The 18,697-nt window shown below is 36.7% G+C and overlaps 2 protein-coding genes across 2 annotated transcripts; both read left to right on the top strand.

The window, feature by feature from the left end:
• Nucleotides 1-2,737: 2,737 nt before the first annotated feature.
• Nucleotides 2,738-5,236, top strand: LOC132180626 (receptor-like protein 6). The gene has a single exon (XM_059593516.1). It carries the CDS (start codon nucleotides 2,738-2,740, stop codon nucleotides 5,234-5,236), a length of 2,499 nt encoding a protein of 832 aa, XP_059449499.1.
• A 7,077-nt stretch (nucleotides 5,237-12,313) lies between these two features.
• LOC132180630 (receptor-like protein 54) lies at nucleotides 12,314-15,033 on the top strand. The gene is made up of 3 exons (XM_059593522.1): nucleotides 12,314-12,839; nucleotides 13,298-14,499; nucleotides 14,785-15,033. Exons 1-3 carry the CDS (start codon nucleotides 12,314-12,316, stop codon nucleotides 15,031-15,033), a joined length of 1,977 nt encoding a protein of 658 aa, XP_059449505.1.
• The last annotated feature ends 3,664 nt before the right edge of the window (nucleotides 15,034-18,697 follow it).

Consider the following 18,697-nt stretch of genomic DNA (forward strand, 5'->3'; position numbering starts at 1 on the left):
TGGAATTCCATAAAAATTGTTGGTGCAAATCATGTCGATATACATGCAGGCGATTTTTGGCGAAGACAGGTGGGGTGGTTCTTTCCATTACACATTTACAATGACAAATAGAGGCATAGAGTTTGAGTATGAGAGAATCCAAGATGTGTTCACGTTCATTGATTTCTCAAGTAATAGAAAATCCAGAACTCATGGGAGTCTTAAAGAACTTCATTTGCTAAATCTTTCCAATAATGTTCTCACTGGTCTTACCCATCATCCTTATGGAACTTGACATGTATTGAATTAATGGACCTTTCTCAAAACAAGTTATTTGGAGATATACCTCAACAACTAGCACAATTCTTTTTCCTTGTGTCCCTTAATGTATCCAACAACCATCTCACAAGGCCTATACCACATGGAAATCAATTTGATACATTTCAGAATTGTTCATTTGGAGGCAATTCAGGATTGTGTGGAAACGTATTATTAAAGAAATGTAGAGATTTCAAATACACACTAACTTCGTCTTCTCCTTCTGAAGAGTCTCTATTTGAATTTGGTTGAAAACTGATTGCCATAGGGTATGTATGTGAATTTATGATAGGAGTTATTATGGGGCACACTGTGATTGCAAGAAAGTATGGTTGGTTTGTGAAAATTTTTGGAAGGATGTAGCAAACAAGAAGAATGGTGAATCGAAGAAAGTCTCAAATATAAATTTAGTTAAATAAAATGTTTTAGGAAAAATATAAATATGTTTGCGTTTTTAGCATTGTTGTATGGTGCTTGGTGGAATTGTAAACCTATAAAAAATTCAATGTAATATCTAAAGTATTTGTGTGTGTGAGTTTGCATGTTTTTTTTTTTTTTTTTTTTTTTTTGTTCCTTATTTTAAACAGCTTTCTTTGTTTGTAAACAGCTTTCTTAATAAGCTACAATAAATAATAATAATTATTATTATTATTAGTTAATAGCCCCATTAATGTCACGTTGCTGAATCTCACTGGGTTGGTTGGTTCCCTTCTTTCAAATTCTTGGACCTTTTCTTGTTGAACTTGAAGCAACAATATAAAACAAAAGAAAACTCCTATTTGGTCCCACACGTTCACTTGTTTCCACTATGCTTCACTGCTTCTCTTATTTTCAGAGAAACAAAAAGAAGTTTTCCACTTTAACAATTATTGTCCTTTTGTTGAATGAGATCCTCGCAATTTGATCAAATTAGTGAAGTGTGAAAAAAACCTATTATTGTAGACACGTCACTAAATGCCCTTTTTTTTTTTGTATTCGTGGGTGCACAGTATGAGCAAATGATGCTCAGAGACTCCATCAGATGAACCTCGGTTCCCTTCTTTTGGATACATTCCCCTTAATCTTGCTTAACACCTACAAGAGATGAATTTTAGCATTAATACACTATTTAAGCTTAAGATTAATAATTAAACAATATTCCATAATTAACTCTAAAATACAAGAATTATTATAAAATAATTAAGGTATGATAATGCTTACTTAAAAATAAAAAATAAAAAATTGTGCACATTGAAGCTATTATCAGTTGCAAATTAAAAACCATTCATAAATGAATCAGAAAAGTGTGTAAAACAAACCTTCAACTAGTTGTAAAGTCTGTCTTAGTTATTCGTACCAGAAGTGGTAGGAAAAAAATGGTCAACTCGACCTATGCAGTAGGAACAATAATTCCCACATCAATTTTAAAGCTTTTTAATTTTTGAATATATATATATATATGAGTTAAAAATTTAAGTTGTAATTCAAAAAGTCTGGTAAATCAGAACCCCATATTATAAATTGTTAATGTTTAACAAAGATAAATTAGGGATAAATATTACCAAACACTTTTTCCTTCCGTAAGAAGATTCTAAAATCTTTTTCTCTTCTTCAAGCCTGATTTTGCAACGGTCTAAAACCACGTTTGTTATTTCTCAATTTTTTTATTTTTTTTTATGGGAAACAGCCTAACCACTTAATCAGCAAGAGGAGCACCTACTTTAGCAAAAGAAATTTAGTGCTGAGAGAAGATAATGGTAATGGGATTAAAAAAAAAAAATCATGACAAGTAATTTAATAGAAGTGCTAATATATATTTAATTGAAGAGGTGTAAGCAAAATCATCTTAGTATGCTGTTCATTGTTGTTGGGTGAGGTGGGATTTTTCTTCACACTTACAAAGTGACTACTAGCCTCTTTCACAATTGTCGATATGGGATAACTTATCCCACAACAATCGAGTCTGGGTTGGAGTACAGATAACACGTTTCTCTCGTGGACTGTTGGGCCGAGACTTGTTGGATGAACCTGACTCTATTAGCAGTGTTGGGTGGTCTTGAGCATCTCTCAACTCCAAAAGTTAATTCAAGAGGTAAAGCTTTTTCTCATACTTATAAACTGATTACCAACCTCTTTTACAACAGACGTGAGATAACCCCAACAATTCTTTGTCATCATATAAGAAAAGCAGCTTTGTATGAAAGTGAAACCACAGATTCGTTGGAGATACACTCAAACACATCATCCTTTGCCAACAAAGAATATTATACCAATTAATTGAAGAATCTGAATCAAATGGTTACAAAATAATTAGTCATCATTCACAACTTGGCTGAACGAGGATTAGGGAGTCTCTCTTTGGTCTCCAAACTTTTGTAAAGCTTATATCCTTTTCTAGTCTATAAAAAAGCCCTTCACTTGTAGTTCTGGCTTATCAAAAGACCAAAAAACAGAGTGAAAGATGACGGATAAATATTTGTATCAGTTCATGTTCATGCGCTTCCTTTTTCTTCTCTCGTTGGTCCTTGTTTTACTAACTGTTTCTCTGTCTTCTCAGCAGCCACTTTGTCGCGAAGATGAGAGATCAGCCTTGTTGCAATTCAAGGATGGTTTTATCATTGACTGCTCTGCTTCTTTTGATACTTTTGCATATCCTAAGGTTGCATCATGGACTCCAGAAAAAGAGCATAGTGAATGCTGCTCATGGGATGGGGTTGAGTGCAATGAGGACACAGGTCATGTGATACGCCTTGATCTCAGTAGCAGCTGTCTCTATGGTTCTATCAACTCTAACACCAGCCTTTTCCACCTTCTTCAACTTCAAAGGCTTAATCTTGCATTTAACAACTTCAATCACTCTCAAATCCCATTTGGAGTTGGCCATCTTTCAACACTTACATATCTCAACCTCTCTAATTCTATGTTCTGGGGACAAGTACCTAAAAGCTTGGCAAATTTATCTTCTCTGGCAACTCTAGATCTACTAAAGTGCTGGTTACATGGCGAATTTCCAACCAAAATTTTTCTGCTACCAAGCCTAAGGTTTCTTAGAGTAGCATACAATCAAGACCTCATTGGTCATTTGCCTGAATTTTACTCTAGCAGTTCTCTTCAGGTTTTCACACTTGAGGGCACAAGTTTTTATGGTAAACTACCGACCTCAATTGGAAACTTAAGTTCTTTACATGTTTTAAATTTTAGGAATTGTCATTTCTCTGGATCTATCCCAGCTTCATTGAGCAATTTCACCCAACTCACTTATCTAGATATGCCAGAGAACACTCTTACAGGTCACATTCCTTCCTTGTCAGCTAACCTGACTCAACTAACTTTTGTGGACCTTTCCTACAATAAATTAAGTGGGATGTTGGAGTTAGACATGTTCCTTAAGATCAAAAGTTTAAGTGTGCTTGTGCTATCATCCAACTATTTGACATTGCTAACGAGGATCAGTTCAAATGACACTCTTCCACAGTTTCACACTCTAACATTGGGTTCTTGCAACTTACAGGAGTTCCCAGATTTCCTACGCAACCAAAACAAATTGAGTTGGCTTGAGCTGCCAGACAACAATTTTCAAGGCCTAATACCCAAATGGTTGTATAATACCAGTATAGAAACTCTTCGGGCTATAATCCTTTCTTCTAATTTTCTAATAGGTTTTGAACAATCTCCAATTGTTCTCCCATGGTCTAAGCTAGAAGTTTTATCACTTGACGTTAAAATGCTGCAAGGTGCACTCCCGATTCCACCAGCATCTACAAAGATTTTTCAAGTCGGTTGGAACAAGGTTAGTGAAATTTCACCATTGATTTGCAATCTGAGTTCACTTTCTGAACTTGATTTGTCCCACAACAACTTGAGAGGCATTCTCCATCCATGCTTAGGAAATTTTAGTCCTTTTTTGTCAGTACTTGAACTACGAAGTAACAACTTTCATGGCAACATCCCCAAAACATGGGCAAACAGTAGTAGCTTAAGGGTTATTGATTCAACTCAAAACCAATTAGAGGGTCCTCTGCCAAGATCACTAGCAAATTCTGCAATGCTAGAGTATCTTCATGTTGGTAACAATAAGATCATTGGTACTTTCCCATTTTGGCTGGGAACCCTTCCCCAATTGAAGGTTCTTGTTCTTCATTCCAATGGATTCTATGGAGCAATAAGAAGTTCTGAATCAAATTATACATTCCCCAAGTTGCGTATCATTGACCTCTCTTGCAACAATTTTTCTGGACATTTGCCTGCAGAGTACTTCCTACATTGGACTGCCATGAAAGCTGCTGATGCCAATCAATTAAAGTACATGATTGCAAGGACTACTGGAGATTGGTGGTATTCAGATTTCGCTTACTCGATTGCAATAGCAAACAAAGGCATAGAGATAGAATATCAAAAGATCCAAGATGTCTTCACAGTCATTGATTTCTCAAGCAACAGATTTGAAGGAGAAATCCCATATCTCTTAGAGAGTCTGAAAGGGCTTCATTTGCTCAATCTTTTCAACAATGCTTTCACTGGTCATATCCCATCGTCCCTGGGGAACTTGACACAACTAGAATCAATGGACCTTTCTCGAAACAAGTTGTCCGGAATTATACCTCCACAACTAGCGGAGCTCAATTTTCTTTCATCTTTTAATGTCTCCAACAATCGGCTTACAGGACCTATACCGCATGGAGAACAATTTGATACATTTGAGAATAGTTCATTCAGTGGTAATCTGGGATTGTATGGAAAACCATTATCAAAGCAATGTGACACGTTGCCACCTTCAACCTCCGAAGAGAATCAAGGTTCAGAGTCTTCACTTGAATTTGATTGGAAAGTAGTTGTGATGGGATATGGATGTGGCTTGGTAGTGGGAGCTGTTATAGGAAAATTTGTGACTATAAGGAAGTTCATGAGGGCTTCTGTAAAGAGGCAACAAACTCCAAGAAGGGTGAACCGGAGGATGTAATAAAATTCAAGTGATTTCGATAAAATGTTCGCAAACAAAATAAATGATTTTTTTTTTTTGGATGAATATGTTTATATATGCTTCTAGCATTTATATCACATTATTGACTTCATATATATTCAGCCAAATGGAAGTGGGTCTCAATGAAATCAATGGTACCAACCTTCGTCGAATGCAGAGACCAAAGAAAATGGAGCTCTTGAGCTCATTTGGCTCTGCTTCTGAGCTCTGACCCTTCAGCGTGGCATTATCACAAAAATAATCCAGCATAACATAAAAAGCTCCACCCTTTAGATTGCACTGCATTTCTCCAAGCAAGAAGATGAAGAATTAGAGAGTAAAAGCAAAAGCTGGAACTTCTTAATGAGTTCTATGTTCAGACGCGGGAAAAATGAATGGGATAGACGACAGTCGTTGATATATACTATGGAAGTTTGGAACCGATCCCATGTATTAGCCCTAGTATAAAGAACAGAGTAATTTTGTGAAGCAGAGCACCAAATTTGCAACCTTAATGTAAGAAATCATTACACTTGCTTTTCTCAGGAAAAAATAAAACAATGGAATATTATAGAAAGTGAGATCAGGTGCAAGAAGAGGTCAATTTACAACAACACAACCTTAATTTATACGTACGTTACATGGATAGAATAAGGTGCAGACAACCTTAGCAGTTACCTCCAAATGCTTTCTTCTCATACTCAGTTACATCATATCTTTGCCTCTTGAAATTTCCCACACCGGTTAAGCCGACTACAAATCTCTGATAAGCTGCCTGATTCAGGAGCCATTGATCTCTCAAACATTTCCTTCAAACCGCATAGGAAAGACGACGTTAAAAAATATGTTGTAGTACTTGAAATAAGATTTTTTTATTATTATTTTTTTTATTTCTATTTCTTAAATATACTTTATAACATTACAAATAAAAATTACTCCGAAGTACCATGCTATGGGTTGCGGTAATTAATATTCAGATAGAACTCCTAGTCATCTTCACTGCTGCTTAAGATAAGGCTTAACTAGGTTGTTATGGATGTTTGAGGTATTTGAAATATATTAGGGTTAAATGCAATTTAAGTACTTGTGATTGAGGCCAAAATCAGACAGATCCCTCGATTTCAAAAGGTGTTACAACTAATACATGTAATTATTGAAGATACCAATTTTGTACCTCCATCCAGGTTTCGTCCAAATTTTTAAAGTATCTCCGCGTCAGCACACTTTTCTCTTCCCCTTGTTCTTCTCATATCCTCACTTTTTAAAATTACTATTGGATATGTGGGGCTATATAGGTTCCACACAAGGACCTCACATATCCAATAATAATTTTGAAAAGTAGGAGAATGAGAAAAGAAGCAAAAAAATATTTATAGCACAAAGGCATAAAGCTTCAAGGAAAATGATCCTCTCCATTTTAAATTTCCTCTATTTCTTCTAGTTAGTACATTTAGAAGGGCAAAATTGTCCAAATATTTTTTAGGTTAAATTTTTTGGACAACGTTACCCTTACTTAATGTAATCAAGGACGGCTGAACTCGGGGGCTGTCGGTTGGGTGTTGGAATTGGTTTCCACTTGCTTCCTCCCAATTCCCCATGAATCATGGGTTTCATAAAACAAATGTGTCAATTATTGCTTGACATTGGGCACAAGAATGCTGTTTCATAAAACAATCATGGGTTTCATAAAACAAGCAACAGATTTGAAGGAGAAATCCCATATCTCTTAGCGAGTCTGAAAGGGCTTCATTTGCTCAATTTTTCCAACAATGCTTTTACTGGTCATATCTCATCGTCCTTGGGGAACTTGACACAACTAGAATCAATGGACCTTTCTCGAAACAAGTTGTCCGGAATTATACCTCCACAACTAGCGGAGCTCAATTTTCTTTCATCTTTTGATGTCTCCAACAATCGGCTTACAGGACCTATACCACATGGAGAACAATTTGATACATTTGAGAATAGTTCATTCAGTGGTAATCTGGGATTGTATGGAAAACCATTATCAAAGCAATGTGACACGTTGCCACCTTCAACCTCTGAAGAGAATCAAGGTTCAGAGTCTTCACTTGAATTTGATTGGAAAGTAGTTGTGATGGGATATGGATGTGGCTTGGTGGTGGGAGCTGTTATAGGAAAATTTGTGACTATAAGGAAGTTCATGAGGACTTTTGTAAAGAGGCAACAAACTCCAAGAAGGGTGAATCGGAGGATGTAATAGAATTCAAGTGATTTCGATTAAATGTTTGCAAACAAAATAAATGATTTTTTTTTTTTTTGGATGAATATGTTTATATATGCTTCTAGCATTTATATCACATTATTGACTTCATATATATTCAGCCAAATGGAAGTGGGTCTCAATGAAATCAATGGTTACAACCTTCGTCGAATGCAGAGACCAAAGAAAATGGAGCTCTTGAGCTCATTTGGCTCTGCTTCTAAGCTCTGACCATTCAGCGAGGGATTATCACAAAAATAATCCAGCATAACATAAAAAGCTCCACCCTTTAGATTGCACTGCATTTCTCCAAGAAGATGAACAATTAGAGAGTAAAAGCAAAACCTGGAACTTCTTATTGAGTTCTATGTTCAGACGCGGGAAAAACGAATGGGTTAGACGACTGTCGTTGATATATACTACGGAAGTTTGGAACCGATCCCATGTATTAGCCTTGGTATAAAGAACAGAGTACTCTTGTGAAGCAGAGCACCAAATTTGCAACCTTAATGTAAGAAATCATTTGACTTGCTTTTCTCAGGAAAAATAAAACATTGGAATATTATAGACAGTGAGATCAGGTGCAAGAAGAGGTCAATTTACAACAACACAACCTTAACTTATACGTACGTTATACAACCTTAGCAGTTACCTCCAAATGCTTTCTTCTCATACTCAGTTACATGATATCTTTGCCTCTTGAATTTTTCCACACCGGAGCCAACTACAAATCTCAGATAAGCTGCCTGATTCAGGAGCCATTGACCTCTCAAACATTTCCTTCAAACATCATAGGAAAGACGACGTTAAAAAATATGTTGAAGTACTTGCAATAAGATAGGTTTTTTTTGTTTTTTTTTTCTTAAATATACTTTTTGACATTACAAATAAAAATTACTCCGAAGTACATATCATGGTATGGGTTGCGGTTATTAATATTCAGATAGAACTCCTAGTCATCTTCATCGCTGCTTGAGATAAGGCTTAACTAGGATGTTGCGGATGTTTGAGGTATTTGAAATATTAGGGTTAAATGCAATTTTAGTACTTGTGATTAGGGCTAAAATCAAACAGATCCCTCAATTTCAAAAAGTGTCACAACTAGTACATGTAATTATTGAAGATACCAACTTTGTACTAACATCCAAGTTTTGTCCAAATTTTTTTAACGTATCTCCGCGTCAATGCACTTTTTTCTTCCCCTTGTTCTCCTCACATCCTCACTTTTCAAAATTATTATTGTATATGTGGGGCTATATGGGTTCCACACATGTACCTCACATATCCACTAGTAATTTTGAAAAGTGGGAGAATGAGAAAAGAAGCAGAAAAAGATGTATAGCACAAAGGCATAAAGTTCAAAAGATTTGAGATGTCTTCACAGTCTTTGATTTCTCTGCCAATAAATTTGAAGTAGAAATTCCATATGTCACGAGAAGTTTAAAAGGACTTTGTTTGCTCAGTCTTTCCAACAATGCTCTTACCAGTCATAACACATACATTACCTTCAACACTACCCGAGCTCAATTTTCTTTCATCTTTTCATGTCTCCTAACAAATGTTATACATGACCTATACAACATGAAAAACAATTTGACACATTTGAGAATAGTTCATCTTGTGGTAATATGAGGTTGTGGAAATGAGGAGGTTAGTATTTACCGCTGCCACCTTCAACCTTTGAAGAGAATAAGGCTTAGAGTCTTTCATTTGAATTTGATTGGAAAGTAGGTGTGATGGGATATGGATGTAGCTTGATAGTCTTCATCTGTTGTATTTATTTTTCGTTTTTATAAAAATAAAAAATAAAAAAATAAATTGAAAATAAAAAAGAAAAAAGTTTGTGACTATGAGTGAACAAATTAAACTCCAAGAAGGGTGAATATATATATAGCAGGAAGTGATAATTTTTAAGTTATTTGGATGAAGTGTTTTCAAACAAAATAAATGTAAGTTTATATATGCTTCTAGCACAGGATGGAATTGGTACATTATAATGAAGACCACTAAGTGAATACTGCAAAAGATTATTGTCATGTTTTGATCCACTAATCCGTGTAAACGATATTGACAAAATGTTTCCCTCTGACCGATTAATAATTAATGAACTGAGCTTAGCCCAATCAGAGTGAATTAAGGTGGTCGTGTGAAAACGATAATCTCTGAACTCGGGGACTGTTCGGTTGGGGGCTGGAATTGGTTTCCACTTGCTAATTCCTCCCAATTTCCCATGAATCATGGGTTTAATAAAACAAATGTGTCGATTATTGCTTGAGATTGGGCACATGAATGCTGTTTAGCTATTCAATCATGTCCAGAGATTGCCCATTCAAGCCTTAACGAATTACAGAGAAAAAGAAAGAAAACACAAAAACACACACCCAGAAAACGAAGCAGGAATAAGATCCACTTCATTTCAAATGAAAATCTTGTAGTGCGAAACGTGCTTCACTCCCTCAGGCAACATTTTCTCGTGGTAATAGAGTGCTTTCACTCGTGGTCTTCCTAGCATATATAGTACTTGTTTTTCATAGGAAGAAACAAAATTGATTTTGCTTAGGACTACTTTTTCTACTCCACTCAAAAAAGAAGTGTGAAAGTGAAACCACCATAACAGGCGGTCAGGCGCTTGAATTGATGTCTGAGTCAGGGCCGGCTGGAGCGTTAGGCGCCTAATTATAATGTCCCTAATTTAATAAGGCCTTCAATTAATAAATATTAATAAAGATTATTTTTATTAAAAAAAAATATTTAAGGCCTTAATTACTGTCGATATTATTTAATTAAGGCCCCAAATTATAGTAAATAAGTACTTGAGAAAGACATTAATATCGTTTGATTCTCTTAAAATATCCAATATTCCATTCTTGAAACAAATATTATAATATAATTGATAGTATTAAATAAGAAAATCAAATAATATATTAATATCTCGAGCCAACTCTAGTTTGAGTCATACTCTTGTTGGGTCTACGAACTTAAATCCTTGCTAGGCTATAAAAGGCCATCACTTGTAGTTCTGGCCTTATGCGACCCTTGGCCACCTCTTGGGTGGCTCGCGGGCCACCCCTCTTATTTTTATTTTTATTTTTTTTTAAAAAAAAAAATTAGTTTTGTGTGTGTGGTTGAAAGATGGAGAAATTTTGAAGTTTTTGGGTCTAGGTAGTTGTTATAAATGCAAATTTTGAGCGCCAATATTTTCAAAATTGGAGACCTTTGAATAGTAATACACCCTTCAAACGTTGCTATTCACGCGTGAAAAGCAACGTTTGAATAGTACTAAAAGTACTTTTTAATAGTACGTTTGATTAATAGTACTAAAAGTACTTTTTACCAAACATGCTCGCTCTTATTTGGCACAACATTTTAGATACTATAAGTACTTTTTAAGCTCTATAACGCAATTTCAAACCGGCCAAAAGGGTACCAATGCTTCTTGGTAGGGGTGTCAATTCAGTCCGGTTTTTCGGTTTTTGGCCAAAATCGGGGACCAAAACCGGGGTACCCTGGTTCGTGGTTTTGGGAAACCAGAACCGGGTACCGGGGTCCCAGTTACCGGCCAGTTCCGGTTTGAACCCAGTCCTGTAACCGGTTTTTTTTTTTTTAAATTGTTTTTTTTTTGGCTTAAATCAATTTTTTTTTTTTTTGACAAAACAACCACCCATTGTAGATAATCAAACAAATCCATACCCAAAGCAAAACAAAAATAAATTCATTTAGGTAGAACAAAGAAAGATCTTAGGAAGTGGGTATGAGCAAGCAAGTAGCTGGAGAAGGATTCCAACAATCGACACCAGTCAATACGTAGATCTCGTTGTCAGGAACAACATATTAAAATTGCATCAAGATCGAACCACAAATGATCCTCCAATATCATATGAATGTGATTATGAGAAAAAAACCTCATTTTTTCTCTCCTCTCAGCCGAATGCTCTCTTCTCTCTCTTTTTTTCTTCTTTTTCTTTTGTTTTCTATTTCACCTAAAAGAAACCACCAAAAAGATAGAAAAAAAAAAATTAAAAAAAATAGTGAGTAGGTGCCTGCGTGGGGAAGTTGTTGAATGCTGCTGGTAGAGAGATAAAAGAGGAAAAAATAAATTAAAATAAAATAAGTAGTGGGGCGTGTGTAGGAAATGAAAGAAAGGAATTGTAAATTAATGAAATAATGAAGGTCAAAATGGTAAATTAAGCATCAAACGAAATTCCACTATTCCGGGTGCTGGTTTATAGCTTTAAGGAAAAGACATATTAATTTAATATATATATATATATAGGCACCCGGTTCCCGTATTTCCAGTAAAAACCGAGTGCCAAAAACCGGGTACCAGAACTGGGGTACCCGGTTTTTGGTTTTTCCCAACCGGAACCGGAACCGGCTTCTTGGTTTCTCGGTTTCCTGTTTTTCGGTTTCCTAGTTTTTCGGTTCCAGTATCCTGATAATTTTTGACAGCCCTACTTATTGGAGTGTTCCAATTTTGTCTACAACACATTGGGGTTATTGTTTAACAACTTTCCATGTCTTTTCGTCGTCCTCTAGCCCCTAGTTTCGCATCTTTTTCCAAAACGCATTGTCGCCACTAAACTAGCAAGTGGAAGATGTAGAAAAGCACAAGCAATGGAAAAAGAAGACGTACTTGATAAAAAGTGAGAAAGTTAAACCACCACGACCGCTAGCGCCTTCATGTGACATGGTGTGAAATCATATTGCATTTCTCAATAATAATGGAAGCATCTGAGTCACACTTTTTTAAAATCCCATTTGGAATCTCCAAACTTACTAGGCTATAAAAGCCCTTCACTTGTAGTTCTGGCCTTATAAAATTAAATACCGAAAAACATACTAAATTAAAGATGATGGATAGCTATTTGTCTCACTCCATGTTCATGCGCTTGCTTTTTCTTCTCTCAATATTGTTCCTTGTTTTACTCACGGGCTCTTTGTCTTCTCTGCAGCCACTTTGTCATGAAGATGAGAGATCAGCCTTGTTGCAATTCAAGGATAGTTTTATCATAAACATGTCTGCTTCTTATGACCCTTCTGCGTATCCTAAAGTTGCATCATGGACTCTAGAAGGAGGGAACAGTGATTGTTGCTCATGGGACGGGGTTGAGTGCAATGAGGAAGCAGGTCATGTGATTGGCCTTCACCTTAATAGCAGCTTTCTCTATGGTTCTATTAACTCCAGCAACGGCCTCTTCCGCCTTCTTCAACTTCAAAGGCTTAATCTTGCTGATAATCACTTCATTGGCTCTCAAATCCCATTTGGAGTTGGCAATCTTTTGAGGCTAACCTATCTCAACCTCTCCCTCTCCATGTTTTCTGGACAAATCCCCTCAGAGCTTTCACACATCTCCAAGTTGTCTTCCCTCGATCTCTCTGGTAATTATAATTTATTATGTACTGGAAGTGATCTGAGAAGTTTAACCCAAAACTTAACTAGCCTAGAACTACTTTTTCTCTCTGACGTCAATATATTGTCCACTATACCTCAAAGTTTTGCAAATTTATCTTCTTTAACAGCTCTAGATCTAGGATATTGTCAATTGCATGGAGAATTTCCAACCAAAATTTTTCAGTTACCAAACCTACAGTATCTTTGGATAGGAGGGAATCAGAATCTCACGGGTCATTTGCCTGAATTTCACTGGAGTAGTCCTCTTAAGGCTCTCCAGATCAAACAGACAAGTTTCGTTGGTAAACTACCTGATTCAATTGGAAACCTTAGCTATCTAAATATTTTAGATGTCGAGGGCTGCAAACTATCAGGATCTATTCCACCGCACTCAATAACCTCACTCAAATCAATTATCTAGACCTCTCATTCAACAATTTTACAGGTCACATCCCTTCCTTGTCAGGTTACCTAACCCACCTAACTTTTCTAGACCTTGGACACAACAACTTAGAAGGCACCATTCCAAACTCATTCTCTGAACTCAAGAGTGTTATGACTCTTGGCTTTAGAGAAAATAACTTGAGCGGGATGCTAGAGTTTGACATGTTTCTTAAGATCAAAAGTTTAAGTGTCCTTGTGTTATCATCCAACAATTTAACATTGCTAACCAAAGCCAATTCAAACGATACTCTTCCACAGTTTCACACTCTATCATTGGGTTCTTGCAACTTACGTAAGTTCCCAGATTTCTTACGCACCCAAAACAAATTGAGTTGGCTTGAGATGCAACAAAACTATATTCAAGGCCTAGTACCCAAATGGTTGTATAATATTAGTATAAAAACTTTTCGAGCTATAATCCTTTCTGACAATTTTCTAATCGGCTTTGAACAATCTCCACTTGTTCTCCAATGGTCTAAGCTAGAAATTTTAGATCTGGATAGTAACAGCCTCCAAGGATCACTACCCATCCCACAACCATCTATCAAGATTTATCACGTCCAAAATAACTTGATAAGAGAAATGTCATCGTTGATTTGCAATCTGAGTTCACTTTATGTACTTGATTTGTCCTATAACAACTTGAGAGGCAACCTTCATCCATGTTTTGGAAACTTGAGTTCTCGTTTGTCAGCACTTCAACTACGAAGCAACAACTTCCATGGCACCATCCCAAAAACATGGGTAGAGGGGAGCAGCTTAGAGATGATTGACTTAAGTGAAAACCAATTCCAAGGCCAGCTACCAAGATCAATGGCTAACTGTATGATGTTAGAGTACCTTCATGTTGGTAACAATCAAATCAATGATACCTTTCCCTTTTGGTTGGGAAATCTTTCTCGGTTGAAGGTTCTCGTCCTCAGTTCTAATGCATTCCTTGGTGCAATAAAGAATCCTGAAATCAATTATACATTCTCAGGTTTGCATATCATTGATATTTCTAAAAATAGTTTCTCTGGATATTTGCCCGCTGAGTATTTCCTACATTGGAATGCCATGAAAGTTGTTGGTGCAAATGATCACTTGATATACATGGAGCTAGGGTTTTCTGGAGACGGGTGGAGTTCAAGTGTCCAATTCTCAGATACACTGACAAACAAAGGGATAGAGTTGGAGTATGATCAAATTCAAGATGTGTTCAAGGTAATTGATTTCTCAAGCAATAGATTTTAAGGAGAAATTCCTGAACTTGTGGGAAGTCTTAAAGGACTTCATATGCTAAATCTTTCCAGTAATGCTCTCACTGGTTATATCCCACCATCATTGGGGAACTTGACACACCTAGAATCCATGGACCTTTCCCAAAACAAGTTGTTTGGAGAGATACCTGCACAACTAACACAACTCTTTTTCCTTGAAGCCTTTAATGTCTCCAACAACCGTCTCAGAGGTCCTATACCACATGGTAATCAATTTAACACATTTCAGAATAGTTCATTTAGAGGTAATCCAGGATTGTGTGGAAATCCATTATTAAAGAAATGTGGAGATTTCAAGTACACACCAACTCCACCTTCTCCTTTTGAAGAGAATCGAAGCTCTGAGTCTCCATTTCATTTTGGGTGGAAAGTAGTTGCTATAGGGTATGGATGTGGATTTGTGATAGGAGTTGTTATTGGGCAAATTGTGATTACAAGGAAGTATGATTGGTTTGTGAAGATTTTTGGAAAGATGTAGCAAACACGAAGAATGGAGAAGGTCATAAATTTGAATTTAGTTAAATAAAATGTTTTTAAGAAAGTACAAATGTTGTTTAAGTTTTATCATTATTGTATGCTGCTTGATGGAATTGTAAGCCTATGAAAATTTCAATGTAATCTTACTATTTGTGTGTGTGAGTACTTTAATTTGCACGTGTCTTTTTTTCTTTTTCTTTTTTCTTTTTACTTATTTTAAGTAACTTTGTTTGTTGGATTTGTTCCTATATAGTTTGTGTCCTGCAAATTAAAATTCATTCATAAATGAATCAGCAAAGTATGTAAAGGTTAAACCTTCATCAACAAGTACTTGTAAAGGCTGTCTTAGTGGTTGCATCAACACTACCGTAGGAAGATATATTCTTAACGATTATCGCGTCTTTGCTTTCCGTCTTGGCCCAAATTGTTTTCCTTAACACTCTGAACCTTCACTGAGGCATTACAACAATCACGTACAATCCAGGATTAGAAAACCAATAACCGGCCTTTAGACTATACTAAATGCAGCAGAAGCAGAAGCAGAAGAATGAAACCAACGACTATAGTTGATATATAACAATAACTCAATATTCAAGAAATGCAGAAATGACCCAAGCGATAAACATGCATGGTCCACAAGAATATAATGTTCACGAAAAATGGAAGAAAGAAAGTTTTGAATAATTACATTACAAGTTATAAATGACTAAGGGGCAAAATAATTTTGAGTTTATGGTTTGATTTGATCATATTATTTCTTGTAATAAAATTTTTTTGGACATTAATGGAGAAGAAAACCGTTAATGGAGGTACAGGCCAGTACCACAACACTCCAATACTCCATGTAACATTTTTTGGACCTGCCCATAGTCCTTGAGTGATTCACACCGTTGGATGATGGACATTAATGGAGGTTCAGCTATGATAAGAAGGGAGATGAAGGGAAGAAGGTACACGTGAGGAGTTGGGAATTAATGAGAGCAAGTGAAAATATATTTATTAATTTTTGTTTTTAACACATCTAAAAAAAATACATACATGAGCATGAACCCAATAATGGATCGAACGGGCGCCTTTGTAACCAAACCGGTATAATACCGAAGCCCGAGTGGAGCTAAGAGAATGATGTTTTCAACCAGCTCGAATTAGGCTAAGCCTCTAACGAACTGAACTCGATCGAATACACAATTTATATCTTATCATTTCATTGATTTTGAATGGTGCATATAATACTCATCAAAAGATATTTTATTCTTATTATTCTTAATTTCTTATTATTATTATAAACTAATGAGGACAATCTCATAGAAATTGAACGTTTGTGCGTCATTACCTGATAGTAATTTTGAACGTTTGTTCGTTTCGTCCTGGTAGTAGCCTGGCTTGGGCCACCCTGGCCATGAATAGCCTCAACCCGAACATATATATATATACTGAGCTAATGCATTATCAATAAATATTGATAATGAATATTCAATAATATTCATTAGAAGTTTCCTAGTCCTTTCGTCATCCTCTAACCCAATAATATTCATTAAAAAGTGGGGGAACTTCCCATTGTCGGAAAAAGAAAGTGCTGAGGTGGAAGCTATTGACAGTGTGGTGGACGTTCTGGAATCAAGAGGACAATCTTGGCTGGTGGGCAAACTCATTGGCGACAAGTTTATTGGAAAGGATTACATTCGATCTACACTCATTAAGGGGTGGAAGCTGACCGGATTGCTACACTTCAAAGTCCTAGGAGAAAATTTATTTCTCCTAGATTTTGAACATTTTTTAGACAGATCACGCGTACTCGAGGGACGCCCATGGATTTTCGAGAGTCAATTGTTCGCGGTTGAAGAGCTTTGTCAGTTCTTGTGTTGGCTTAATTCAGTTTCAAAATGCAGAGGTTACTGTTTACAGGCTCAAACACTAATATAAGATGCTTAGAATCCAATCTCCACCGTTCATAATGTAGATTCATGTGTTATGAACGACCCTACAAAATTTCAGCTCAATCAGACCATAAACACCTATCGATCAGAGCTATTGATGAAGACTGGATAGCATTTCCAAAATGCTATTTCACCCATATCCGAACATGCCTTCCTCGGGTCCGAACCGCATTTCTAGAAACTCAAATTTTGCTCCGCAAAGCCCTGTTTGGACAGCCCATTAACTTGTCTGGCCACCCCGTACTTTTTAGGCCCAAAAATGTGATTTTAAGTGAGTTAGGTCTAGGGTTTTGTCGGGGGTATATATACATCATTATAGAAGAGAGAGGTACGAATTTTTACCCCCAGAGAGTTCATGGGAGGCCGTGCTAAGAGAGATCATATATGGTGAGCATTAAATTGAATCTCTTAAAGTATTAGTTATTCCTTTGATAAATCTATAGTTGAGAAGTCTATCGGAAGGGTCCGGTAAAGGAGAATCACGTTGAAGAAGATTGTGAGTAAGGAGACGAGTTGTAGGCTTGTCGATCTTACAGAGTCAAGGTCTTGCAAAGGATTGTAAATGTTCCTAGTATCTGTAATCTCTGGATAATCTTTTGATAGTGATTTTCTGGGTTTGGCTGCCCCGAGGAAGTTTTACTTTTAGATAGGTTTTCTCTTCATAACTAAAATATCTGTGTCTGCCTCTTTATTGCTTTATATATTTTGGGTGATTGAATTGTTTATTGCTTCATAGTTTAATTCCACATAAATTGTGATAAACAAGTTTTTGGAGTCGGCATAGTGTTTTTCAAGCTTGATGGGTTTACACCTCCTAGTAAAATGACATTTGATTTAGCTGCCTTTTGGATCCAAATGTACGATCTTCCATTGGTCTGTATAGAGTGGGAGATGGGATTCAAAATAGGATCCACAGTGGGAAAGGTGGAAGATGTTGATACCGACATGGACAGAACGGGTTGGGGAGAGTACTTGCGGGTTCGGGTGCACGTAAATCTCTCTAAACCAATTCCAAGGGGACGTACTCTGAAGTTGAAAGACCAATCTCTTTGGATGCCTTTTCAATATGAAAAGATTCCAAAGTTTTGCTTTAACTACAGAGTGATCAGCCATGGCCCTGAGATATTTCTCAATGGGGGCGAAAATGGTAAACAGGGAGAAGGAGCAGAAACGGAGTATGGCCCATGGCTCAGAGTTCCAGCCAACAGAGCTTGGTTTGAGAGACGGTGAATGCGACTCCAAACTAAGGCCGAGAATTATATGCAGGGGGTGGGGCGTGGCTCTTCCCGTTCGCCGACAGCAGCAGCGATGATGGCAGCGCCTACTGTCAATGGTGGTGCTCAATTTGGGAAAGAATTTGAAAAGGCAGATGGGCAAACTGCCCATGCACGTTACGTGAAAATGGGAAAATTCGCATATGAAGCGCCGGATCCTCTTGATGATAATTAGGAGGTGAACAGCGTTTTTCTTGGGGAGAATATTGGCAATAAAGATGAGAGATTACACTTTCCTATTGAAACTCTCTATGCACAGAATAGCCCCATTAAAGATGATATGCACGTGAATGGAAAGAAAAAGCAACGAGAGATTTCTGAGGAGTCCAACCCAACATCAGAAGAGGTGGAGGGCAATTTCAGAACCCCTGAAGCTTTGACTTCTGCGTCTATGGCACCTCCTAAAGGGAAAGATCCCCCACCGCCTGGAACATTAATGAGAGATTACTCCACG

This window comes from Corylus avellana, chromosome ca5 (genome assembly GCF_901000735.1).
Source record: "Corylus avellana chromosome ca5, CavTom2PMs-1.0".
NCBI lineage: Eukaryota > Viridiplantae > Streptophyta > Magnoliopsida > Fagales > Betulaceae > Corylus > Corylus avellana.